The sequence below is a fragment of the Penicillium brevicompactum genome, assembly GCF_028827555.1.
Source record: "Penicillium brevicompactum strain IBT 35665 chromosome Unknown utg000009l_segment0_segment0, whole genome shotgun sequence".
In the NCBI taxonomy this organism is placed as follows: Eukaryota; Fungi; Ascomycota; class Eurotiomycetes; order Eurotiales; family Aspergillaceae; genus Penicillium; species Penicillium brevicompactum.
Genome location: NW_026623212.1, coordinates 458,043 through 483,683, shown reverse-complemented (window position 1 = coordinate 483,683; position 25,641 = coordinate 458,043). Strand labels below are relative to the sequence as shown.

The 25,641-nt window shown below is 51.1% G+C and overlaps 10 protein-coding genes across 10 annotated transcripts; 5 read left to right on the top strand and 5 right to left on the bottom strand.

Moving 5' to 3' along the window:
- Window positions 1-30: 30 nt before the first annotated feature.
- On the top strand, window positions 31-328 carry N7506_011628 (DPY30/SDC1 family protein; the record flags this gene model as incomplete). Its single annotated transcript, XM_056960919.1, has 2 exons — window positions 31-182; window positions 241-328. The coding sequence occupies 2 exons, from the start codon at window positions 31-33 to the stop codon at window positions 326-328; spliced, it is 240 nt and encodes a 79-aa protein (XP_056805453.1).
- A 1,458-nt stretch (window positions 329-1,786) lies between these two features.
- On the bottom strand, window positions 1,787-3,011 carry N7506_011627 (RNA recognition motif domain-containing protein; the record flags this gene model as incomplete). Its single annotated transcript, XM_056960918.1, has 4 exons — window positions 1,787-2,352; window positions 2,411-2,757; window positions 2,811-2,916; window positions 2,975-3,011. The coding sequence occupies 4 exons, from the start codon at window positions 3,009-3,011 to the stop codon at window positions 1,787-1,789; spliced, it is 1,056 nt and encodes a 351-aa protein (XP_056805452.1).
- A 379-nt stretch (window positions 3,012-3,390) lies between these two features.
- N7506_011626 (putative PHD finger domain protein) lies at window positions 3,391-6,716 on the bottom strand (the record flags this gene model as incomplete). The annotated part of the gene is made up of 2 exons (XM_056960917.1): window positions 3,391-4,246; window positions 4,294-6,716. 2 exons carry the CDS (start codon window positions 6,714-6,716, stop codon window positions 3,391-3,393), a joined length of 3,279 nt encoding a protein of 1,092 aa, XP_056805451.1.
- A 346-nt stretch (window positions 6,717-7,062) lies between these two features.
- Window positions 7,063-7,672, top strand: N7506_011625 (uncharacterized protein; the record flags this gene model as incomplete). The annotated part of the gene is made up of 4 exons (XM_056960916.1): window positions 7,063-7,085; window positions 7,140-7,315; window positions 7,386-7,526; window positions 7,581-7,672. The coding sequence occupies 4 exons, from the start codon at window positions 7,063-7,065 to the stop codon at window positions 7,670-7,672; spliced, it is 432 nt and encodes a 143-aa protein (XP_056805450.1).
- Window positions 7,673-8,042: 370 nt separating this feature from the next.
- On the bottom strand, window positions 8,043-9,299 carry N7506_011624 (N(6)-L-threonylcarbamoyladenine synthase family protein; the record flags this gene model as incomplete). Its single annotated transcript, XM_056960915.1, has 1 exon — window positions 8,043-9,299. One exon carries the CDS (start codon window positions 9,297-9,299, stop codon window positions 8,043-8,045), a length of 1,257 nt encoding a protein of 418 aa, XP_056805449.1.
- Window positions 9,300-10,111: 812 nt separating this feature from the next.
- On the bottom strand, window positions 10,112-10,507 carry N7506_011623 (uncharacterized protein; the record flags this gene model as incomplete). The annotated part of the gene is made up of 1 exon (XM_056960914.1): window positions 10,112-10,507. One exon carries the CDS (start codon window positions 10,505-10,507, stop codon window positions 10,112-10,114), a length of 396 nt encoding a protein of 131 aa, XP_056805448.1.
- Window positions 10,508-14,092: 3,585 nt separating this feature from the next.
- Window positions 14,093-16,230, top strand: N7506_011622 (citrin; the record flags this gene model as incomplete). The annotated part of the gene is made up of 2 exons (XM_056960913.1): window positions 14,093-14,269; window positions 14,329-16,230. 2 exons carry the CDS (start codon window positions 14,093-14,095, stop codon window positions 16,228-16,230), a joined length of 2,079 nt encoding a protein of 692 aa, XP_056805447.1.
- Window positions 16,231-17,074: 844 nt separating this feature from the next.
- N7506_011621 (DUF5321 domain-containing protein) lies at window positions 17,075-17,772 on the bottom strand (the record flags this gene model as incomplete). The annotated part of the gene is made up of 2 exons (XM_056960912.1): window positions 17,075-17,256; window positions 17,322-17,772. 2 exons carry the CDS (start codon window positions 17,770-17,772, stop codon window positions 17,075-17,077), a joined length of 633 nt encoding a protein of 210 aa, XP_056805446.1.
- A 209-nt stretch (window positions 17,773-17,981) lies between these two features.
- Window positions 17,982-24,202, top strand: N7506_011620 (C50 family peptidase; the record flags this gene model as incomplete). The annotated part of the gene is made up of 2 exons (XM_056960911.1): window positions 17,982-22,572; window positions 22,623-24,202. 2 exons carry the CDS (start codon window positions 17,982-17,984, stop codon window positions 24,200-24,202), a joined length of 6,171 nt encoding a protein of 2,056 aa, XP_056805445.1.
- A 219-nt stretch (window positions 24,203-24,421) lies between these two features.
- N7506_011619 (S-formylglutathione hydrolase) lies at window positions 24,422-25,572 on the top strand (the record flags this gene model as incomplete). Its single annotated transcript, XM_056960910.1, has 4 exons — window positions 24,422-24,677; window positions 24,797-25,017; window positions 25,131-25,325; window positions 25,387-25,572. The coding sequence occupies 4 exons, from the start codon at window positions 24,422-24,424 to the stop codon at window positions 25,570-25,572; spliced, it is 858 nt and encodes a 285-aa protein (XP_056805444.1).
- Between the last annotated feature and the right edge of the window lie 69 nt (window positions 25,573-25,641).

The window sequence follows — 25,641 nt, the reverse complement described above, 5'->3', positions numbered from 1 at the left end:
CTTCTAGTCTAGGCCGCAGAACCCGAAGCAATGGGTGAAACAAATGGATCAAGCACGCCTCTTGGCGATCTGAACATCAACCCTGGCCAGGTGCGCCCCGGAGGTGCGCCCGCACGCGTCTATCTGAACGAGAAAGTTGTGCCGCATCTACTCGATGGAATGAAGTCCGTCGCAAGAGAACAGTATGTGAATCTTACATCCTTGGATGTACTATTTTGTCATTGACGTTGATTCTTCCAGACCTGCAAATCCTCTCCGCGTGCTCGGCGAGTTCTTGCTTCAAAAAAGCAATGAATTAGAGGGTGAGGCCAAGAAGGAGTCCGAGTAGGGACAAAGAAAGCCATTCGTTTTACTTAATTCTTGCTTGCCGAAGCGTACGTATTCTATTATTTTGACTATATGCCTTGTACGTCAGGAAAAACCAGCCATCTGCAACTGGCACTCAAATGTCACGACGTGCTCGAATGGGAGGTGTGGCTAAGAGCCTCACATGTCTCGATTCAGCAACAATCGCAGCTTTCAAACTCGGTTCCAAAATGTTGTAAATCATCTTGGGTGGGTATACTCTGTTTGAAATCACCAATATCAACAAGTCAATACCGACTTCTAGGGTTCTTTCTTTCTCGCTTGATTATGAAGGACTGGAAGATTTGATGATACCGCAACAGGAAGAAAGGAAGAAAAAGGCAATTGAAAACGACGATTGTGAAGACAATGCAGAAGACTTTTCGAACCAACTATCTGAAGCTTCTCGGTAAACAAGTAAATCCATTTTATTATTTTGGAGAAGTATGAAGATAAACTATGAAGCCTTCGATCTCATGGAATCTCAAAGACAAAGACCCGGGGACTCTTGTATCAAAGGCGGTTTCCGGGTCTTTGTCCCTAAGGCGTGCTGAGATCCCGTCTTCCACGGCACAGTACTCATATGAACTTTGGAATCAAGCAAAGACCCAAGCCAAGGGAAGTATGAAGGACGTGATACGCACCTATGAGAAACCCAGGTTGATCCAGCGGAGATCACGGTTGCCAAGAAGGATTTAACTCGCTCTTCTTTCAATCGAGTCTCGGATCGACTTCGATGTGCTTCGATGTGGGATGGTTGCACCTTAATTTCTTTCTTCCGGAGAGCCACTCTTTCATTGTCTCGATAGTAAGTTGATTTTGGGAGTGGATGTTGGCAAAGAGTATGCCAACAAAGAGCCATACCAGCGAGCTCGTTTTCTCCTAGATAGGTCAGCTCGCGCAAAAACGCCTTACCTGTTCAATCAACGGGGTCGATTTAAACCTGCAGTTTAGAGTTGATGACTACAAGCGCAAAGTCGACGGCTTTGGCGTTTTGGTGGATGATGCAGGTGTTTAGAAGTCGAATACAATCGAGCCGTTACTGGAGATGGTGTGTGAAGGTGTAGAGTTGAAGGTGTGTGACGAAATTGCTGACCCATGAGATAACCGAATTACAGCGATAATTGTTTGTACCCTTTGCCGCTAGAAGTTTTCCCGAAGTTGCGTCGCGAACAGACATAAAGAGACACATCATGAAGCGAGCGAAATGTGACTAGCCGGTAAAGGTTGTCGAGTCGCAGGCCGATGGTGGTCCCGATCATTGCCGAGACGAATATTGAAAGCAATTGGCAAAGCAAAGACAACGACGCCCCGAGGCCCGTCGCCCAAATCCCGCATTAAAACAATTGGAACAAAGAAAAGGGAAGGGGAAGAGCAAAGTGGGCAAGTGGTACAACGTTGAAACCAGGAGACATCAGAGACCGGTCTCGGTCTCTTCTGGTTAGAAAACAAAGGGAAACACTTTACCTGCCGGCGTACCGGTCTTCACCACCACCGCCACCACCACCGCCGCCAGTGCTGCGTGCCTGGCCTTCGTAGGAGCGTCCACCACCACCGCCGCCACCGGAGTAGGGGTCACGGGCCTCACGAGGAGCGGGAGCAGCATCGAAGCTGGGGGGTTGGCATCACGGTCGTAGTAACCACCTCCACCACCTCCACCACGGGGCTCATCACCACCGCGGCGATCGTCACGGCCACCGTAACGGTCATCGCGACCACCGTAGCGGTCACCACCACCACCACCACCACCTCCGCGGTATCCGCCGTAGTCATCCCGAGATTCACGGCGACCATAGTCACGGCCACCACCACCGTAGTCACGACGGCCATAGTCACGGCCATAATCGCGGCCATAGTCGCGGCGGTCGTTGTAAGAGTCGTAACGACCGTAGCGAGAGTAGTCATCATCACGACGGCGCCAGCCACCGCTGGAGGGGCCACGGCGATCGTCATAGCGGTCACGGCGGGGGCCACCACGGCCACCACCACCAGGAGGACCAGGACCATCTGTGGAAGGAGAGAGATGTGAGCTTACGCAAGACGCAAGGGAGTTTGTGTAACATACCACGCTTGGGGGGACCAAAGTATTTGCCAGGTGTAGGGGTACGGGGACGGGCGCGACGAGCCTTCTCAATGCTCAAGGTGCGACCTTCAATGACTTCACCCTGAAGTCCCTCCTTAGCGGCATCAGCCTGCTCAGCAGTGACCATGTTCACGAAGCCGAATCCGCGGGATTCCTTGGTGTGGGGGTCAAGCATGATTGAACAGTTGTCAACATCACCGTACTTCTCAAACAGACGAGAGATATCAGATTCACTCAAACGAGGGTGAATTCCAGTAACAAAGAGGTTAGAGCCAGAGTTGAGAGCACCCTCATCATCATCTTCGAGAGGCTTGCGAGTCAGAGGAACACTGTCAAAATGTGATTAGAATGGATTGAGGAAACAGAATAGATAATTACATACCGGTCATCGGAACGGCCGTTGGGGGAGCGACTGCGGGCGCGGTCGCGGTCGGCTCGAGGCTCATCGCGAGGAGAGGCGCTGCGGTCGCGGTCGTACCGGGGCTCGTCTATTCAATCAGATCAGCATTGTTACCTGCGCATAGAATAATAATGCACTTTACATACCCGCATAACGGCCAGAATCGTTTTCGTAGTCTGCCATGATGAAAAAGACCGATGGGTGTAGAGTGGAAGTGAGAAGAAAGAAGTCGGGAAGCTGATGGCGCTACCCGTCGTTACACGCCTGATATATCAGGCGCCAATACAGGACTGTTGTTACATCACTAGTTAAGTCAATTATTCTACGCCGTAGAATCTCCCAATTCTATGATGCAGGGGGCGTTGTTGGGTCTTACACAGCTGCTTTGAGTAACAATAACTTCCGATAATATCGCTACGGAATTGTTGGAGACATAGGTGAACAAGGATGGTGCAGCTATCAAATTACAAATACAAATCAGCTTCCAACTCCAACTCCAACTCCCCTTGGTTATAAAGCGCTAAAACAGATTGCGAGATACCAAACGCCTCATACCAAATTATTACCGTGTGCGCAGGCGTCGGGATTGACGGTGGTTCTTTTGTGAAGCAACTGGGACCTGCGCACCATTGACAGCACCATTGGCTTTGCCGGCCACATTGCCATCGTCAACCATGTCTTTCAATCCCTCAAGCTCATCTTCATCCATGTCGCTGAGCTCTTCGCTCATTCCGCGCATGACATCTCTTCCTGTCCATCTTTCTTCATGAATGGTTGTTCCAACAGGGTCAAACGGCTGCATGTACCACTGGATACCGCCTACAGCCAGCGGAAGCTGTTGGTCCTGCTCACTCAATATAGGTGTAGGGTGTCGATAATAGGCTGGAGGATTCGTCGTTGGCTCTTGTGTGGATGGCATGTCCTCTGTACCGGGCGCTTCGGATTGCTCCTGGTCGGCAGCGGTCTGAGCCTCAGTGGGAGGGCCGGTTTGCTCAACTCCCTCCATGACATCAGTGTCGCCAGGCAGCTCGCTATCGCCTTCTGGCTCAACACTATCGCCGCTGCGAGACATCACGCTGTGGTCCAAAATGACATCCAACTCCTTTAATTCTTTCTCGAAGGGTTTGCGGTTCAGCTCGCTCTCCTTGCGGATGGCATCCTCCAGGGAAGGTTGGATGACCTTGATAATGCGCTTGGCTAATTTTCTCTTCTCGCGTTGCTCCAAACTGAGCTCTGGTGCGCGACCACTGATCTGTGCCTGAAGTTCGGCGGTGTCACCAGCTGGCTCCACTCCGATCTCCGATGTGAACAGACTCGCCAAGTCAGAAGAAAATGATGCGACGGACGGATAGAATCGTTGGTTGAGTCTCTCGCGGATCGACATCAAGCCCATTGCAAATATACCCTTGCCATCAAGTCTGTGGGAGAGTTAGTATGGAGCTGTTGTAACAGAAAGTTTGCTTACAATTGAGCTTTCTCGAAAATTGGCCAGAGCAGCGGGAAAACCGGGAAGTAAACAGTATCGACGACCGTGCGAAGCATCTCGGCATCCTTCAGCTTCTCTCTCTCTCGCTTCTTGACCTCGTCGCATAACATCCTTAATTTATCCAGGTCTTTATAAAGGCGATCTCCAAACTCGATGCGGCGCGTGAGGCGTTTGTAACCTGGAACTCCCATAGCGACATAGTCACGACGTGTCATTTCCATCGACGAGAAAGTCTCGAGTTGGAGTTGGAGTCTCTTAAGCAAAGCTGCTCCACGTCTCGCCTCGCGCTTCAAAGTCCAGTATTTAGATGCATCCTCGGCATATTGCTTTCTCTGTCGAACGGTGAACCGCCCGAGTGAGGCAATGACCGAGTTTAGGACAACCTGAGGAATTACTGGAGCACCAGAGGGCAACTTCCATATCATCCTAGGAACGCGCTTGCGTTTGTTGCCCCCCACGGTCAAGGTTATACGAGGCGTCAACGTGCGATCTTCGTCTCCGCCATCGGTAGGATGTGCTGGGCCCATAGAGAGGGCAGCGGCTTGGCTGTCCCCCCATCTTCGACCCTGCATTGTGTTCTGATAGTATTCCATGGCATCAGCAGTCGCAGTATCGGTGCTGTGCTCCAATCGCCAGTCAGGTGGAACATGTTTGTCGCAGAAAGCCTTCAGAAGATGAGAATCCATTAAGCCGTGTCCAATTTTCATCTTCAGGTAGAGTTGGGCCCTGCGCGCACATGAGACGTGGAATGCAAGGTAACAATTCTTGTTGCTGCACTGGATGGATGCACCCATTTTCTGCTTGCAGATGTAACAGTTCAACTTCCAGCGGCTGCGGGGGACCTTTTCCACGTCAGTCACTGGTTCCATTAGAGATGGATTGCCAATTGAAACTTCAGGAATCCAAAGAGAGCAGAGAAGATGTGCCCATTTTGATGAGGTTGTTTGTTTGAACGCGCCTTCGGTGTTGGGACAGAATATGCAATTGGTGGCACCTCGTCCCAGCAATTGGCACTTCCGGCAAAGCCATTGGCCCTCGGGGATGAAAGGAACACCGTAGCACTCTTGATGCACTGCAAGATCGCACCCATCGCAGAACACAATGGCGTTCGAGTTTTCGCAATCACCATCATCACATATTGCGCATTTGCTGTCTTGCTCTTCGCCCGGCCCAGCAGTCTCACCATTAACCGCGGCTGCGGAGCTGGAGCGAAGACGTCCAGTCTGAGGTGGTTTGGGATTTGGTTTCGGGATGCGCTTTTCCAGAGCGTGCCACTCTCTCTCGATCTTAGTCATTGTAATTTCAAACACAGCAGGTTTGATAGGCTCAAGCTGATCTTCACGGCGTTTTGCGTTGTATTCTTCCAGCCACTTTTCGTCCTGTTCGTCCATGTCATACTCGACACGTCCGGTAGTTGTGTTGACGTCCCCATCCGTCATGGCTGGCTGGATGACATCGAGGTCATCTTCTTGCGTGCCCTCGGTCATTCGGATGAAGCGTCGATCATGCCGAAGGAAAAGATCAGTTTCCTGGTATCCGACGTTTGCCATGGTCCGATCTACATAGTTCTGATGCCCAATGCCCTTCTTTTCATAGAATGCAAATGGATCGCGCAGTCTGAACGATGGCTTCGGTAGGGTCAACTTCTCTCGCGGGTTGGGACCCGGAGGCGGTATGACCTTTTGTCCCTGCTGAGCGAGAAGCGCATTGAGGATAGCCTCGGGGCGGCGCGGTGGGCGACCGGGCCTGCGCTTAATTGGGATTGGAGATGCCGTTTCACTTGGGACGACTACCGGTGATCCCGAATGATCTGAGACGGTCGCGCCAGCCAGGGACTCAAGTGTCACGTTCGGAGTAGAGGTGTCCGGCGCATCGACCTGTTCAGAGGTAAAGACGGCAAGTTGACCATCAATGTCCAGGTCCGGATGAAATTCTTCCCATCCACGTTCTTCGCGTGGTTTATACCCGTCGCCTTGCTGCAAAGCCAGCGCAGCCGCTGTGGATGATGGGAAGCGACCGCGAGCTTGGTTCTTGTCGCGCCTCGGACGCGACATGGATGGTGGCGTTGTTGGGATGATGGGTGGCGGCGGAGGGGCTAGCGGTGGGTGATCCATCTCGTGTGAATGGATCCGGGCAGTCGTGGAGGACCGTCGCGGTGCAGGCGTCTTCTTGGGTGATTCTTGAGCTGCGGCGGCGGCGGCGGCAGCAGCGGCAGCAGCAGCGGCGGCTTCGACTTCAATGAAGCGTCCTCCGCCTCCAGGACCGCCAGGAATGTATTTCCGTTTCTTGGCAGGAGGTCCCTCAGAGGAATTGAGGGGACCACTTGGTGTTGTCTTGAGGGAGGATCGAGATCCTTTGCGTGAAGATCGGCCGGAGAATGAATGTCGGGCACTCGGCGCCATTTGTGAACCAGCTTTCGGACCTGTATGTTGATCGTCGGGGTTGGTGATTGTTAATCCGACGGGGGGTTCAGGTCGCGTCTGCGGCCAACTCAAACGCAGCCTGGAATGTCCTGTAGACAAGCGCCAGTCACACACTCAAGTAAATAGTCAGTAAATGCAAATGACGCTAAAGCTGAATGGAAGGCGAGGTGTTGTGTTGTAAGGCGGAGACATCCGTGCCCATTTGGCCTGAGGCGGCGAATCTTAGCTATTCCTCCGCAAACTGACCTACACCTTTCCTTTCTGAGCTATTGGTGATCATCCCTTGGTCAAGCTCGACATTTCCCTTTTTGCACATATCTTCAACATGAGCGGTCACAGCGACAACAAGTATGGTCTCCCCCAAAATCAGCGCATATTCGAGCTCCGCTAATTGTTCCCTAGATGGCGGGGTGGACCCAGTCGCCAGACCTCACAGCGCAACGCGAATCGCGACAAGACCGGAGGTCAAGGAGGCCCTCGCGACAACAACGCTTGGGGCGCATCGAATCATCCACGGGAGCAACACGTCCCTGTACGGGGCTTCAACACGGCGGAGGTGAAGAGCATCTTAAAGAAGGGTAGGTTTCTGGTCCAGTGTCTATGGCAAGAACTATGCTGACCATGGTGTTGCAATTAAATAGGTCCTAGAGGTATCTCTCCACTTGCTCCTTTTCTATCTGCCCAAGTCTAACCTTTGCGCCACCGCTATAGAAACGAAATCAAGCACAACCTACAAAGCTACATCCAAGGATGGCCCAAACCAACGATCTACAGCGACAGGTCCCAAAGGTATGATGCCTTCCTGGATAGCGCTGTTATACCCATCCACTCACATCCATCTAGCGCATTTCATGGGCAACGGGAAGGACTTCTTCGTTGAACTGAGAAAGCAGATTGCTGCGTTGCAACGAGGTGGCCCCCCGGTCGGTGGCTAGACATGACGATTACGACTTATTTTCCTCAAAACACTTGTATTGCACAGTTGGCCGGTCGCGAGTTTGGTTCGTTTTCATGGGTTGCAGCGGCGCATCTTTCGATACCCTACTGTGGAGGATGCATGGGTGAAACGTGGTTGAAGAGATTACATGGCACAGGCGTCTCTGATTATTATGGGTCTTACATGTCAATAATGCATATGACTTTTGTTCATGGGTTTCTTAAGTATTTTCTTGCGATTCATTGGACGGGTTCGTCGCTGCGTAGAGTTGGATTGGCATCACCCTATCTTGCATGCTATTATACAGAGTATTATATCATATCACCGATGTAATGTACAAAGTCTTTGTGCTCGACTCGCGGCAAAGATTACTCTTGGAACCAGCCTCCAGGGCCAAGGATTCCTCCGTCTTCTGCCTTCGGGTCAAGAGACCATTTCCGCACAGGGCGACAGTTGAGATTGGACCTCCACCCGGCCTCGAACATCTCAATTCCAGCCCAACCGATCATCGCTGCATTATCGGTGCACAAGTACGGAGGCGGGGCAACAATTTTGATATGCTCAAAGCCACGCACGTCCAAAAATGATCGAAGCACCCGCATGAGGAACTGGTTAGCTGCAACGCCACCACTGACGACGAGGGTCTCGATCTTGTCCTTGCCGGTGTTGTGAGGTCTCAGGGTCTCAAGGGCAATGACAGTCCGCGAAGCAAGGTGTTCAAAAGCAACACGCATGACTTCACGTCCCAAATCGACGCGCTCGTCATGAAACATACCGCCATCAGCACTCCTCCTACTAACAATCTTACCAACCATACTGGAGATCGACGAAAAGCTGAACTGCATCATCCGCGTATTTGCAAATGGAGTAGTGACATACCAACCCCACTTATTCTCGCGCTTGCCTAATTCTTTGCCCCGGGTTGTTGGTGGCTTGTAGTCCGCGAAATCGGCCTCGCCATTCGGGAAGACGAATTTCTCCAGCGTCTTGCCGTACATGGTACTTTTGGCATCTTGCAACAACTCAGCAGGCACGATATCCCGCGCAGATTTATCAAGTGCCTCTCCCATAGCTATGTCCTCGCTTGTGGCGAGGACCTTATGATCCGTCAGCCGTGAGGACTGAACTAGCATTGTATGGCCCCCCGAGACAAGAATTGAGAGGAAGGGAAGCTCCGGCGCCACTGCGGGAGGATCGGGGTTAGACACGTTCTCCAAACATGACACAAGTCGCGGCGTCAGCAGATGTGCCTGCATATGGTGAACGCCGACCATGGGGATCTGCCATGCAACCGACAGCGCTTTGCCAGTCTCCAGGCCCACGGAGAGGTTGGAGCGCATGCCGGGGCCTCTTGTCGCAGATATAAAATCGGGTAGGCGGCGATTCAACCCGCCTGCGAGTTTGAAACCGTTCCCTGGCTGTGTTTCCGGGAGATAGTGGAGGGCTTTCTGCACGAGAGCTGCGAGATGGTCTTGGTGGGATTCGAGGGCGATGATAGGGTGGATTCCGCGGTGCGCGCGCGTGTCGGCCGTTACATTCTCGAGGAAATGGATTTTTGCTGTGTTTCCATTGGCTTTCTTTGTCTTTTCGACGATTGCTACCGATGTATCGTCGCTGTCGGTCATTAGTGGATTGTTTGTTGCGGCGATCATCTCCGCTTACCATGACGTTTCAATTGCCAACGTGAGCAAGCCACGGCGGTAGGATAGACATCTTGGCGCACTCAGTGCTGACCTGCGCAACGTCGCTGAACTTGCAGGAAATAACATTTGTGAGATGCTTATTGCTCGTATCACGGCTGGCGCCAGGGGCGAAAAAAGATCCGAAGCGCACGGGCCGGGGAAGCCCTCAGTCAATGCCCTAATATACCAATGCGGCAGTATGTGATGATCGGGATGCTGTCATCCATTTGTTGCGACTAATTCCAGGGCTTCATATCTACGAACTGAAAATATTGCTAGTAAGGAATATTCAGAGGGTATATGTGCTTGCAGGAACGAGTGACTATGTTGAAACATTTGCCAAAAAAACAAAAAAAAAAGAAAATCATCCAGGTCCCGTCTCATATAATCATCAATATAATCAGTTCAATCATTGCTGCATCGTTCTTCCATCGATCGCTGGACGGCATGATGCTCCGAGATAGCGCAATTCAACTTCAGAGGTTCCAACAGGCTCTGAGCTAGGGTTCTGAGCACACTTGAGGCTGGAGCCGAATGTACTTGTCGGAGCTCTTCGTTTCTTTCAGTGCCGGTTCGAAATCTGAAGACCTCGGTTTTCGATCCACGGTGCCCGCTGGCAAGCAAATTCCAAGAGCGCAAAGCCAGGTACTATTCCAAAGCCACACTACACATCCCGAGTAATGCATGACTTCCAAATCGATCGAGCGAAAGTCAATGGTGAACGGTCATTCGTTGTACAAAGTGTGAAGCTCATTTCACTGTCGAACTGTCCACCGCCGCTCCTCTCGAGACATTTTCATGTGTTTACCGTAGTACTCATCTGGGTTCTCGATCGGTGTCACACAGTGAACAGTCGGTGTCACTTGGAATTGAATTCGCTTGTCGACAGCAGCTCCCGAGGACGGCTGCTTCTTGAGAATGCTCTTTGAGGAGCAAGAGTTGGTGTATGCATAATTTGGCACTTGCAACGTTGAGAACATCTTGCTTGACGGGCTAGCAGCGGACATTGGCGAGATAGGAGTGCGAGGCAGAGCACTTGGTGACTTGAGGGTGATTGGGGACTTGAGCGACAAGGATGGCCGAGTGGCATTCTGCGCAGCAGAGATGCTCAAGGACAGCTTTGGCTTCATCATCCGGGCTGAGTTGTACATGATGGCTGAGTTATTGGCAAAATGAATGAAGTTGAAGTTGAAGTTGAACTTGTAATTCACAGACTTTGGTCAACAAAGATTGAGAAGATAGGATAGCTTGATGTAGAGATCGGAATTTGATAACAACACTTGGGCCAGCCGAAGCGCAGGACGAAAATAGAAGCGGGAAGACAATAAAATCAATCTTTAAGCACACATAGTAGCCTGGAGTTGAGCAGATGGGGCGGGCTATATATTCGCAGTTGGGAGGGGAAGTCCATCGAGGGCTTGGGCCAACCATTTGCCTCCGTTGGCTTAAGCGCCCACAATATGCAGGGCAGTGCACAATCACCACTCCGTCACACTTTTTGCGTTCTAACTTTGGACCTCTCTTGTTTATTCATATCCAATCAAAGTTAACCCGCAGTCCTGAGATTGCCACTAAAGATTATTGGTTCTAATTTTGTTACAGTCATTGTACTCCGTACCCCGTACCGGGACGCCCTAGCGGTGACTACATATCCCGTCGACGATCTGCCCTGCAGCCTTGTGCATTTCAAACACTTCAAACTGTACGGAGTACTCCGTAGTCGAAGCTCCGTCTCGAATTATTACAATTCTTCAGCGTTCTCTCAAACAAGCAATGCTAATTTCGGATATTCTGGGGTAGGCGACGTGCAATATACTTTGCGGTGGATCTCTCTCTGCTTATAACATTGCCCAACTAGCTCTGACGGCCACTCATTCGATCGCCATCGAACATACTCCGTTTGATGATCTTGAAAATCACTTTTCAAATATAGTGTATTTGCGACGCACCCACTGACTGTTCACGTCGTGGAACATCGAATTTCCAATGAACTTTCTTCGTTCACAGACCTCGGGAGATGTTGTTGGACCCAGGACAATTTCCAAGTTTGAAACGAAACAGTAGACCCTGCCGGCGGTACGAGGGACCATGATACACTTCAAGATAGATGAAACCGCCTATCAATCTGACAGTGTTCCATGTTCAAAGCTGGCCAGGTGATGCCATGTACAAACAAGAAGAGGAGATGATGATGAATTACATAGGTGCATCCACAGCACATGTTCTATTTATAGCATCTGGTGAGTCCACTATCTACATCGCATGAGTGATCTACAGAGTACTTACGAGTACATTTGAAGAAGAGAGTCGCTTCTTCCAGCGCAGAGTAATGGCGTAAGGAGAAGAGAGAAATGTTTAAATCTCGAGGAAATTCAAGAAACACGAGTGAAAGGCCATGTGGGTATAATCGAAGGATAGGAAAAACGCCAACCATCTCAAACCGCCTACCACACAAGAGATCCCATGGTCCAAGCCCGAAGGACCCACATCATTCCCGAGCACTAGATTGCCAGAGGGTCTACCTAGGTTGTTTCGGACTTGGATTGGGAGGACGGGGCTTCCACAATTTGTTGGGAGGGTCTCCAGCGTAGCGGGGAGGCGATTGAGGTCTCTTGGGCTTTGGGATCGGCTGAAACTTCGTAAGCCTGGACATCATAGGTGGCAATTTTTGGAATAAAATCTGGGAAGCATGGTATCTGTGGGATTGGGGATTGAGACGGTTTATGTAGATGGTGTGCTTCTGGTTGAAGATCCGCACGCCACATTCATCATGATAACCCAAGGATCTGGAAGGAAAGAATGTGAGATCACAACGCTTCTTTTGGAAGATAAATTTGACTTGCCGTACTGATAAGGTAGATCAGGGACACAAAGGACTCGAACAGTGTCTTTTGATATGTCCGTGCGTATAGCCTTGGTATCAAGAAAACCTTGGGATCTGAGAAAATCCGAACAGCTTCAGTGTAGCCCGACCGAGACACTGTTTCTCTTATGAAGGCTATTTGTGGACCTCGATAGACCCATGATTCAATATTTGTGTCGCCAAGGATCACGTCGACGAGACAGTGTCTAATCTTGGATAAAGAGCGGTCTGCTGTCTGCTTCGAAGACATCTTCAGGCTTTCGGGCCGGGGTGATAACGAAGTACATAGTTGTTCCAATGGCAGATTGCCCTTACTCGGTAGATGAGAACAAGGATTCTACTTAGACCACGCGCATGTCCATAGTCTTATACCGAAGAAAACAAGGTAACAAGCTAAAGTGCCAAGGACGAGAATTTTGACAGGTACGGAGCCGTGGGTCCAAATAGTCCCATGGAAACGACCGGTGTTGAATTTGTGGGGTTGTGTAGGCCATGAAAATTATGGGAATGAAAATTATGGGATTGAATGTTAGTTCAGATTTATTATCAGTACAAGTTGGGATGAACTTGGCCGAGAACAGAACGATGGGCTCCAAGGTAGATCCCGACTATACCAACTACACCAGAGAACCAGAAAGGCCAATTTCACCATGAACCGATGAAGATCAACACAGACCCGGAGCTTGATAGAGTACTCCGTATTGAAATCTAGATTGTGTGAACTAATGATGTGTGCCACAAATTGCGAATATGCAACTATGCGAATATGTCCAAGTTGAGGCATGCTTGTGCCACCGCCATATGCAGCTCGCTCAGTCTCCCACGGATCGCCCTTACATAAAAGCATAATGAGGCTAATCTCGGAAGGGAGCTATCCGTTCTAGCTGTCAGCTGTGCGAAATCGTGATACTTTGATAAGTTTGCTTAAGTCTTGAAGCTAACGGGGACATGGGGGATATACACGATTGATGTCAAAACTACATGAATATCGAGAATTCGGTGACTTTCCCCCCTGCAATCTCCCTGGAGCTTCCAAGGTTCGATGCAACAATTTCTCCAACTGTCGATTGAGTTGGGGAGCTAGAGAGCACCGTGCACTTATGGGGAAGAATATGGGGGGGGATAACCCGGATAGGCAAGTTTACGCGCGAGTCGTATAACGAGATATTCCGGTATGAAGTATGGAGGAGCTGACTCGCAGAATGACCAGGTAGAGTCAATTGTCATCCCCCGTCGTTTCTCTGTGAGAAAATGAAGACCGGAGTTGAGCCGAGTGAGCTCGCAAGGGGCATACGAGAAGGGGTAGGAGGGAGAGAGAGAGAGAGGCTGGAGAGGGGAAGGGACCAATAAGCGGGAGTGTCTCCAAATTCCCAAAAAGACTCCGCACCCGAGTCGCACACCGGGGTCCATGTGACGCCCCGGTTTGTTCCCGAGCCTCCCGAGTGTTCCTTAACTTGCTGACTGTGTATCGCCGCTGAGATGGGGTTATGTGGTTCGGGATGTATATACCCATGGCTCTTTGTGGCAAACATGTGCCAACCCAAGGAATTCCTCCTGTAAAAATCCTTCTCGAACAATAGGAGAGTGTGCCACTATAAGGCTGATCCAGGGACCCAGGGACCGCGATATCGGCATAGTATGCGGAGATGTGTGCTCCAGGCCGGGTAAATAAGAAAATTCCCTCCGCGTGGCCATCTGAGAATTAAAAATAAGTCATAAGTAATAATAATAATTTAATACGAAATAAGCAGGGGGAAAAGCAAAAAAGGGAAGTCGGGCATAACTGTTAATTCCTTTTTCTTGACTCAACCCGGTCTCCACTTCCTCCCTTCCCCCAGTTTTGTGCGTTCGATTCTCACCTTCACATCACAAAATGGCCATTGTCACGGATACAGTGAAGGAGCAACTCCTCGGGAGCTCAGAGCAGCCTCAGCTCTCGCACCAGGCGCGTGCAAACTTCAATCGTCATGCGCAAAAGGACGAGCATGGTGAATTGTTTATGAACGAGGAGAACTTCATCAATGCCGTCGCACCCAAGCAGGAGGATTATGTACGTGTCCCCGAGTCCCCTCAGCAATGGTCAGTCAGCTAATCCACCGGTTCGAATAGCACAAAATCAAACGCGAGCAATATGGTATCCTCTTCAACGTGGCAGACCGACGCAGAGCCGGCAAGCTGAACATGGCCGACTGGGCCTCCTTCGAAAATCTCCTTGCGAAGCCCGACGCCGAATACGAGATCGCCTTCCGCCTCTTCGACTTCGATGGCACCGGCAGTGTCAAGTTCGATACCGTCCAGGGCCTGTACAACCTCAACAAGAGTGCCGACAGCATTCCCTTCGATTGGAACTCAGAATGGGCCTCGCTGTACGGTGGCCGCACCAAGACTCGCCACGACATGACCTACCCTCAATTCGCGCAGATGCTGCGCGGTCTACAGGGTGAGCGCATTCGTCAGGCATTCCACATCTTCGACAAGGACGGTGATGGCTTCATTCAGCCAGAGGACTTCCAGCGCATCATTCTCGAGACCTCAAAACATAAGCTGTCAGACCATGTTTTGGAGAACCTTCCGACTCTGTGCAACATCTCCACTAGTAATCACATCTCTTACGCCAACGTGCGTGCTTTCCAAAACGTCATGCGTGAGATGGATATTATCGACACGATCGTCCGAGAGGCCACTAAAAAGAGTAAGGATGGCAAGATCGATCGATCTGACTTCCTCAATGAGGCCGCTCGTCTCACTCGCTTCTCACTTTTCACTCCGATGGAAGCTGACATCCTCTTCCACTTCGCCGGTCTGGATGCCCCCTCAGGGCGTCTCTCTCAGAAGGACTTCGCCAAGGTCATTGATGCTTCATGGCGCATTCCCGTCATTGCTGCGCGTCAGGCTGCGACAGCCGGACAGGAAGTGGCCGAGAAGACGAAGGGATTGCTTCACAGCGTTCTGGAGTCCGCACACCACTTCGCCCTTGGTAGTATCGCCGGTGCTTTCGGCGCGTTCATGGTGTACCCCATCGATCTGGTCAAGACCCGCCTGCAAAACCAGCGTTCCTCTCGCCCAGGCGAGAGACTCTACAACAACTCCATTGATTGCGCCAGGAAGGTTATCCGTAACGAGGGTTTCACCGGTCTTTACTCCGGTGTCATTCCTCAGCTGATCGGTGTCGCGCCTGAGAAGGCGATCAAGCTGACAGTGAACGACCTTGTCCGTGGATACTTCACCGATAAGGACACCAAGCGCATCAAGTACCTGCACGAGGTCATCTCCGGTGGTACCGCTGGTGCTTGCCAGGTTGTGTTTACCAACCCTCTCGAAATCGTCAAGATCCGTCTGCAGGTTCAAGGTGAGATCGCCAAGAATGTCGAGGGCGCACCTCGCCGTTCCGCCCTGTGGATCGTTAAGAACTTGGGTCTGGTCGGTCTGTACAAGGGAGCCAGCGCATGTCTCCTGCGCGATGTCCCCTTCTCGGCCATTTACTTCCCCACATACTCTCACCTAAAGTCCGACTTCTTCGGTGAGACTCCCGAAAACAAGCTGGGTGTTGTCCAGCTCCTCACCGCCGGTGCCATCGCCGGTATGCCCGCCGCTTACCTGACCACACCCTGTGACGTGATCAAGACCCGTCTCCAAGTCGAAGCTCGCAAGGGTGACACCAAGTACAACGGCCTTCGTCACTGTGCCACCACCGTCTGGAAGGAAGAAGGTCTGGCTGCTTTCTTCAAGGGTGGTCCCGCCCGTATCATGCGGTCCTCCCCACAGTTCGGTTTCACCCTCGCCGCCTACGAGGTCCTGCAGAAGGCCCTCCCTATGCCCGGTGAAGGTGACGCCATCACTCCCACTGGTCATGTCGAGCCTTCCGTCGGTGGACACGGCGCCACGGCGCCTCTGCCCTACCTCCGATCAAGGAACGCCCTTAAGCTCATCCTCGATCTGGACCAAAACATTGGCCGTGTGCAGGTCCCGCGGCCTGAAAACTGGCCCAAATTCCTGCAGGGCTCTAAATAGCCTGCCAGTGATTTGGTCTTTCTTGACAGTTTCAATTAAAGCGATTTTTGTTTGGTTCTCACTTGTTTTTTTCATTTGACCTAGGTCTAGGCCTTGTCTTTCCCATGGTTTTGCATGAGATCTATCTTACTTTTTCTTCAGGTTTCTTGGCTTGATTTCCATATGCATCGCTTTGCATCTTGGTTTCTTTTGTTCTGGGAACCACTCGTGCATTGTAACAATAGTAGATCGATTAGTAAAGGAGGGATCTGGATGGATGTTGTTGGTATAGAAGACATTGATCGAGGTGTTTCCTTATTTCAATCTAGATTTGGTTTGGGTTGACTTTTTCTTCATTCCTTGATCTTTGACTTGAAGCGCATAGACTGTCAGATCCCAATTTCCAATGTTGGTTTGCTAGCCATGGCCACACACCCAATGCTTGTATCCCCAGGTGCAGGGAAGTCAGAGGTTGGAATCACTCGCCTAGGTGGCATCTCGCCCAGGCGCATGCTTGCTGGCCATACGTGCCGGGAGCCTCGTTTCGGGTCATATCCACCGATTTTGGAAAATTATATACAAAATGTAAGATGGCAGTGAGATAAATGGGTATCGCAATCTGACGTGAGGAAAGAAGTTCTGTACAAATAGTGTTACATTCATCCACGCTTGAATATCAGCACGGGTACGTCAGCCACGAGACTTCATATAGCAGAGACTCGACAGGAGGGTAGAAAGAATTGAAGAGAGCTGTCAGGGCTGTTCCGGTGACGAACGCCCTGGTTTTTTGAGCAGAGCCTTAGCGGCTCGTGTCCCAAGCCCATGAACAGAAGTTCGGCGGTGAATACCGTAGCCGGACATTCAATCAATAGAACCTCATCTTCCTCTTTGTTTCGGGCTTAGCACTTCCGTTGTCCTCTTCCTGAGGAGGCTGTGTAGGCTGTTTCTGCTTCTCCTCTTTCACGGGCTCCTGGGGCTCCTCCTGATTTGAGTGGGCGGTCTTCTTCTGATGCCACAAGGAATCTTCCGCCTCGATCTCACGCAGTACTACATAGGTAGAGCGAGTCAGCCTCAAACCCCTCACTATGGATGTGGGCTGGATCTTGACAAACCTTCATCCCACTCTCTCTCCTTCGCCTCGTCGCCTGTGCCCAACAGTTTCTCGACATCGACCTTCTCCCCATTTTTGACTCGAGAAATGACCTCCCGCAGCAACTCGATCTTCGCGTCTGTCGTGCGGGTATATGCTGAATAGCTGTTCTTCAATGTGATCATGCGAATGGCCTGGGAGCCGATCAACGTAAAGATGATGATGTAGAATGTAGCAGGGTTCCATTCTTTGGACTTTTCCTTCTTCGGATCCTTGCGCGCTCCCCTGTTACGAATAAATTTCGGGATCATAGCCGTCCATACTGAGGTATCCGCGATCTTCGGGAGGTGATCGGAGGTCGAATATGAGCGCGCTGCCGGACCGCGGCATTGGCGAAAGGCATTTGATGTAGAGGGCGTATTCCGGATACTGCGACCAAGCCCGAAGGCTGTAGACCGTAAAGCTGAAGCCATGTTTGTGTGTGTTGCTGTGGCCAGTGATACCTCCGAAGCGGGAAAAGCTGAGGCTGCAATGGCCTCAGGCGATAAGGCTATCAATGTCCCAAAGGAGTATAGTGGTATTGTTGCTGCGACAACCGCGTCTGGAGATAGCGATTGCACTCCAAGCGCGGCTTTCAACGTGATGACCTCAGTCTTGCAGCTTCGATAAATTACACTAAACCATGGCGGTCACCGTCTTACCGGCCAGCTCCTTAACGGAACCCATAAAGCAGGCCCTTCGCTCAACCACCACGTGCTCCGACGCTACCGTGTTGTCCCTCCAAACACTCCTCCGCGGGTCGCCAAAGATGCCCGAGAAACCCACGAAACGATCAACGTCCACACGAGAGCCCGCAACACCAGCTGGCCGAGGGAGAACTTCACGCGCAACGAAGTCAAAAGCTGGAAGTGATGCTACATTGCAATCCTTGGCCGACGACTCCGCATTGTCGTGTCAGGAGAAGCTCGTTTTCGCTACAGAAGTATTCAATGCCACATTGAAGACTCTCACAGATGCCGCCAAAATATCGTCAACCAGGCGCTCAAACCCTCCCAGCGCCCAAGATCCCGATGTCGGCATCACATCTGCCGCCGAATGCGCCAGACTCTCTTTGTCAACTCTGCGCACACTTAAAAATGATACTGGGGCCGACAACTTCCCCAACATGCAACTGGAGCAGGGACTCTGTGTTCTTGCAGGAAAACTTATCTCCCTGGGTCTGATTGACATGGCATACAAAGAGCTCCGACTTCTCAAGCGCAGGATACAGCAACATCTGGATGGTGGAAAGGCGGGGAGGAAGGCGACAGCAGCCAAGGACATAACCGACGATGAAATTGCGAAAGAGCGCATGTCCGATATGTTGACTTTTGCTCACATTGGAAATGCGAATTCGCTATACGGTCTGATTATCTCATTCCACTCGAATGTGCTACGCCTGCTTGCGGCGGATAAGAGGGCTTCGACAATACAGAAGGTCTTCTTGTCTCTGCAAGTATCCGACTCTAGCAGTCCTGCACAGGTTATTCTGGCTGCATTGAAATCTGGCCATTTAACCGCTGATAAGGCTGCTCTTCAACTGCAGCTATTGTCCAATGCAGTTCTTTCGCTCTGCGCAGGAACGTCCATGTCTAAAGATGAGGCTTCAAGTAGCTTGAGGCCTATCACCTCCTTGAACTTCCAGATGCTTTCCCTTGAGCTTCGATGCATGAGCTGGAAACTGTCTGGACATGTCTGTGACGAGAGCAAAGAGGTCTTCGAACCTTTGCTTCGTTATTTCGGCAGCTTCTCTCATCGCAGTAAGGCAATCGATAAGATTGAGTTTGCTCTGATCTATAAAAACGTCACCCGGCTACAGAGCTCGATTTCAGAGATCAAGAAGAAGTCGTCTGAAACAACGAATGCCGTCCAGGCAGCCAAGCTCATGACACTTCTCGGTCAGCTTGCTTTTGACGCTGGATGCTTTGATGAATCCATGAAACTTTTTACACAAGCCATTAACCCACTTTCAAAAACCCAGAGCCTCTCTTTAGCGACAGTCCGCTGCAAAATCGCATCCGTCCACTTCCAGGCCCTGAAGACGTCTCAAAAGCTTCTAGGCCCAACACTAGGTTCTATCTCAGAGGCTACGGGTGCACTTGGTTTGCAGTTGAGAGGCAGCGCAAATGACCTGGATGAACTTCTTGTCGAGGCGGCCAGATTAAAAAAGGTTGCTCTTGCCTGGTTTGGCGAGGCAATAACGAAGACAATCGAGTCCGAAAGTGAAAAGAACGAGGTCGCAGCTCAGATCAGAGAATATTTGCAAGCATTTCTCAGATTCCTCCGACGCTATGTTGGACGCCAACCAACAGAAGAGAGCGACAATAACGATATTGAGATGTTTAACAGCCGTGTATCGATTGCTCGGAGCATCATTCTTGCTGCCATTGACTCGGCTGTTGCAGTCGGTAAACTCTCCATCACTTCCCAAAGACCTCCTTGGGAGGACATGCTGCCTATCCTCGCCGACTGTCAGCGTTTGCTTTCGACCATTGAATCTTCCACCCAGACCAGCGCAGAAAACACAGAAAGCCTTGGTATGGCACTCGTCAAGCTTTCGAATCTGTTCTGGTCTCGTTATATAAAAGAAAAAGAATCTGGTCATGGTTACCGGGAACTGATTCCTCTTCTCAAACATTCAACTCAGCTCCTTTCTAATTGCTCACCTTCTCATCGCAAAACCGCTTTTGCAGCTCTGAAATTTGAGAGAATGGCGCATCTGTACGTGGATGGGAATTTCTACAGTGATTCTGAAAAGATGTTCCGACAATCTATCGATGAATACATTCTCTCTGGCACTCTGGACGAGATTCTCAAGAGCAGCAAGGGACACAATCCAAATACAGTGAGCCTGGATCCCCAAACCCCTGGTTTCATGATGGGGCGTGTACTCTCTGCTCTTTTGAAGATGAAACTACGCAGGAAGGGATCACAACCCTGTGCTGCGTATGACGACAGCGAACTCGATTTCGAGCAAAGGACCGTTCTTCTGGAATGGCAGATGAGTTTGCTGTTTGACATGCACAGCCAGTCCTCAAACGAAGAAGAGTTCCGCTCGATGCTCAGTCCGCTCGTCTCCTCACTACTTGAATTATACCCCCTCGAACTTCACCCCATCCGTCGCTCGCGTGTGATACTTTCTTCTTTACGATTCCTTCTCGAAAATCCCACATCTTTGGGACCAGAGTTGACCGAGACCCTGTTGGACTCGGGAATCGAGTTTTTGGACTTTGACCAACAAATTGGCGAGGATGGTGATTTGGCTCGATTCGCAATCCACGGTCGAAACTCGCTGCAGATCATCATTGGCTTTCATCAAGGCAAGATTAATGCAAGCGTACTCGATGCAACGCTTTCGTCCTGGACAACATTGGCTCGCCAGTGTGCCAATGAGAAGGCATTGCTCCTTCGTGTCAATGATCCGGACTACTGGGTGTTGCAATTGAAAGCCCTGGTCGACTATACAGAAATTCATGGCCTCTGGAAGGCACAGATATGCACTCTTGAGTTGATCTTGCGCGTTGCTGAGCTCCAACCTGCAGGAGATGTATCAGATGCTATCATCATTCTCTCCCGGCTAGTACTGCAGAACTGCCGTCTCGGGTACTGTCAAAAGGCAGGTGAGCTCCTCTCACGCGGCGAGCAATATATCGCGCAAAACAAAGTCTCTTCTCTCGCTTCCATTTCCTACAAGGTTGCACAAGCCGAATACCTTTTGGAGACCGGCGAAGTGGACAAATCCGCCTCTATTCTTTTTGGCGCACGAACTCTCTACGAAAAGAGCCACAAATCAGAGCTCAGTCGATTGACTGTTCTGTCGAAAATCTCATGGGAGAGACTCGTGGCAGACGCTGCTTTTGTCCAATCTCGATTGTTCACTGCCCAGGGCTCGGCTACTCAGGCCCTTTACTTCGCAAAACTGTCTGTTAGGTTAAATTGCCGCATTTGGGCCAAGGTCGAGAGGCTCGCACAGAAACACAAAGACAAGTCTCTGCCCGCTGCAGGAGGTTCTGATGTCGAAACTGTAGTCGACGGCATTGCAAAACTTGATCTTTCCCAGAATGGATCTCCACCAGATGTATCCACCACATACATCCAAGGAGCGCCTTTTTGGCCACATCTCGGGTCTCACCACACTTGCTTGCTGAACCTTGCAACCCTATCCGCTCACCATGGCCTGTTTCAAGATGCAATCTATTATGGCGAGCAAGCATTGAAGATCGACAAGACGCTTGATGCGAATGCGCGGTTACTTGCAGCGCAGACTCAGCTTGGATGCCATTGGGTTCTGAGTGGCCATCTGAATGAAGGCCAAGACCATCTTTCTGCGGCAGCCGAGTCTTCGAAACAGACACAGAAGAGCATCGAAACCGTGGGCTTCCAAATGGCACTTGCATCTCTGTACAAGATCCAAGGCGCCCACGACAAAGCATTCCGTGTTTTGTTAGAAGCAGAGAAAGTTGTCGCTGCTATAACATCGGCGGATACACCAATCAACGTAGACTCTGCTGCTTTCTCAAAACTGGAAGACAAGATGGACAAGCTACGAGTCCGGTCTAGCAGTCGACGAACACCAACTCCCACCACCACCACCACTACTCGACGCACTCGGGCAACCAGCTCTGCGGCAAGCAAAGCGACAAAGAAAGCTCCAGCCCCGAAGCCCACATCCCCAGAAATCCAGTCTAAATCTATAACCCAACTCAAAGGAAATATTCTGAGGCAACAAGCTGATTGTTTGCGGGAATTACGCGACTTCGACCGCTCGGCGCAAACCCTCGCCGAGGCTCGGAAATTTGCAGTGGGTAGAGAGAGCAGGATCTCTCTGGAGATTGGCGAAAGTGAACACCTGCTAGCAGATGCAATTCGTCATTTTGCCAGTCATGCGGTCTACTGTGTCTTGCCCGAATCTACAATTTCACTCCCATCGCTCAAAACGCCGAGCAAGACGGCAGAGGAACCCATCGCGCCCGCACGAAAAGCCTCAACAAGGCGAGCCAAGGCACCAGCTAAGACTGCTCGCACTAAGGCCCAAAAAGCAAGCGAGGACTTCTCAGTGATGTTGTCCAAGGCGAGCGACTGCCTTGCCAGTGTGTTTTCTGATGCCACAATCCTTGGCTCAACACTCGATGGCCATGCGGTTTCTCGTCTGATGAGCCGGATCTCGATGCTTTCGCATGCGACTTCTCCTGGACTTCCAGCCAACTTGGCTCAGTCGCCTGCGAATATGAATGGTCCGTTCTCTGCCCCTTGTTTTCCTCGAAACATACTAACCTCAATGCAGAAATTGGGCGTGTTGGCGCTTTTGCCCGTGAAAGCATGGCTATTGATATTGATCGCCAGCTGGCTGACCACGCCGACCCCCTCCTTTGGCCCACATCTTTCCCCTCGGCTGTTGAGTTGGACGACGATCTATGCTCTAACTTCACACAAGACTACGTGGACATCCTACCTGAAAGTTGGAACGTTCTGTCCCTGTCACTTAGCGCAGATCAGACTGAATTCGTGGTCTCGCGACTACAGAAGGACCGCTCTCCATTCCTCTTACGTCTGCCCCTTCACCGAGGTAACTCAGAAGACGACGAAGAGGAGCAATTTACCTTTGAGGATGGCAAGGAGGAGATGAGTGAACTGATCAAGTTGGCCAACGAAAGCGCCCATGCAGCCAAGTCTAACACGGACAAGGTCTCCAAGAAGGAATGGTGGAAGACCCGAGAGGCACTCGATCGTCGAATGGAGAGTGCTCTTCAAAATGTCGAGAATATCTGGTTTGGTGGTTTCCGTGGTGTATTCTCGCCACTTTCACAAGAATCCACTGCTCTGGCTCGATTCGCTACCGTTTTCCAGGGCCTTCTCGACAAGCATCTTCCATCTCGACAGAAGGGCGGCAAAGCTGATGGGCCGCGACTCACCCTCCACCAGAACGTGATTGACTTGTTCGTTGGGCTTCGCGACCTTGAAGAACAGGAAGAACCCGAGGATACCTTGATGGACCTTCTCTACTTTGTCGTGGACATTCTTCAATTCCAGGGCGAACGCAATGCCTACGATGAGATCGACTTTGACATGATGGTTGTGGACACTCTGGACGCGTTGCGCAGCTATCACGAAGCTGCACGCGACGAGCTCGCGGAACGACCGCCCAAGCACACAGTTCTTGTCTTGGACAAAGCTCTCCATCTCTTCCCATGGGAGTCCCTTCCCTGTCTACAAGGGTACCCTGTCTGCCGAGTTCCATCTCTCGAGTGCCTTCGTGACCGAATTCTCCAATTCCGTAAGTCACCATCCGGGGCCGTCGTGGACCGCAAGTCTGGCTCCTTCGTTCTCAATCCGACCGGCGATCTCCGTACGACACAAACCACCTTCGAGCAAGACCTCTCCAAGTTCAAGTCTTGGAACGCTATTATCCAACGCGAGCCGACAGAAGACGAGTTCCGAGATTCGCTGGAGACCAAGGGCCTTTTCCTCTACTTTGGCCACGGAAGCGGAGCACAGTACATTCGCGGCCGAACCGTCAAGCGACTGACCCAATGCGCCGTGTCTTTCCTGATGGGATGTAGCAGTGGCAGTCTGACCGAAGCTGGCGAGTATGAGCCCTACGGCACCCCGATGAATTATCTTCACGCGGGCAGCCCGGCGCTGGTGGCTACGTTGTGGGATGTCACGGATCGCGATATTGACCGGTTTACGACGACTACATTTGATGAGTGGGGTTTGATTGCGAAGAAGGAGAATAAAGATAAGAAGCGTGGCTTGGATGTCAGTCTTGACGCGGCGGTTGCGCGCTCAAGGGGCGCTTGTGTGCTGAAGTACCTCAATGGTGCTGCACCTGTCGTTTATGGAGTTCCGGTGTTCTTGGAGTAAATGCTTTTGGATTTTATATATATACCAGTTGAATTAAGATTCATGATATAATGTACGAAGCCATCGCACTGCACTGCCCAAGTAGGCATAGAAGTACAGTGGGGGAGTTTCCCCTCATGCGGGACAACCCCCCACCGGTTCAGCTTCCGACTTCCGTTCTTCTCTCGGCCTTTTCTCTTCTCTTCATTCTTCCCCTTTCTCTCTATTGTATTATCTATAATGTCTGTCACCACAACAGCTACCATCGCTTCTTTCGGCGGCAAGTTGCTCAAGCTCAGCCATGCCGCAACCACCACAAAATGCGAGATGAAATTCAACCTCTATCTGCCCCCGCAGGCCCAGACCCAAAAGGTCCCCGTGCTGATTTACCTCTCCGGTCTGACATGCACCGCCGAGAACTGCTCCGAGAAGGGCTTCTTCCAGCACGGTGCGAGCAAGAAGGGCATTGCTGTGCTCTACCCTGACACCAGCCCACGTATGTTGATTTCCCGCTATCTGTCGCTTGTTTTCCTTGTTTCCATCCAATCAATGGCGTAGTCGCTTTGCGGAAACTCTTCAGATATCCAATTGGACACTCGCTAACCTAAATCCCAGGCGGTCTTAACATCCAAGGCGAGGATGATGCGTATGACTTCGGTTCTGGTGCTGGCTTCTACGTCGATGCCACTAAGGCCCCCTACAACGCGGGCTATAACATGTATAGCTATGTTACCGAAGAGCTGCCCAAGACTGTCTTCGATGCCTTCCCCCAATTGGATGCTAGCCGTGTGAGTATCACCGGTCACAGCATGGGTGGACATGGTGCTCTCACTTTGGTATGTTCTATCTCCCCCCATATGCTCATCTTATCGTATCGCGATTATGCAGTTTGGTTTTTCATATTGCAAACCCCACTTTTTCACAAAAAGTCAACCCTAACAATCACCAGTTCCTTCGCAACCCGGGTAAATACAAGTCCGTCTCTGCTTTCGCGCCTATCACAAACCCCACAAACTGCCCCTGGGGCCAGAAGGCCTTCAAGGGCTACTTTGGCGACGACCAGCAGGACAAGTGGAAGGAGCACGACGCCACCGAGCTGATCAAGAAGTGGAACGGTGGTCCTCTGGACATACTAATCGACGTGGTAAGTTTCCTCCATACCTGCTTTCCATATCGATAAATGCATATCTAATCTGTGCTTCCAGGGCACCGGTGACAACTTCTATAAGCAAGGCCAACTCCTCCCTGAGAACTTCGAGGCCGCTGCCCGTGACGCAGGCATCAAGGGCCTTAACGTCCGCTACCAGCCGGACTATGACCACTCTTACTATACTATGTCCTCTTTTGCGGATGACCACGTCGAGCACGCGGCCAAGTATCTCTTTGCATAGTGTGTCTTTCTCCTAACTCCTTGTTTCACCCTACTTTGAATGAAAAGGTTTTCTGTGATGTCTGCGTTT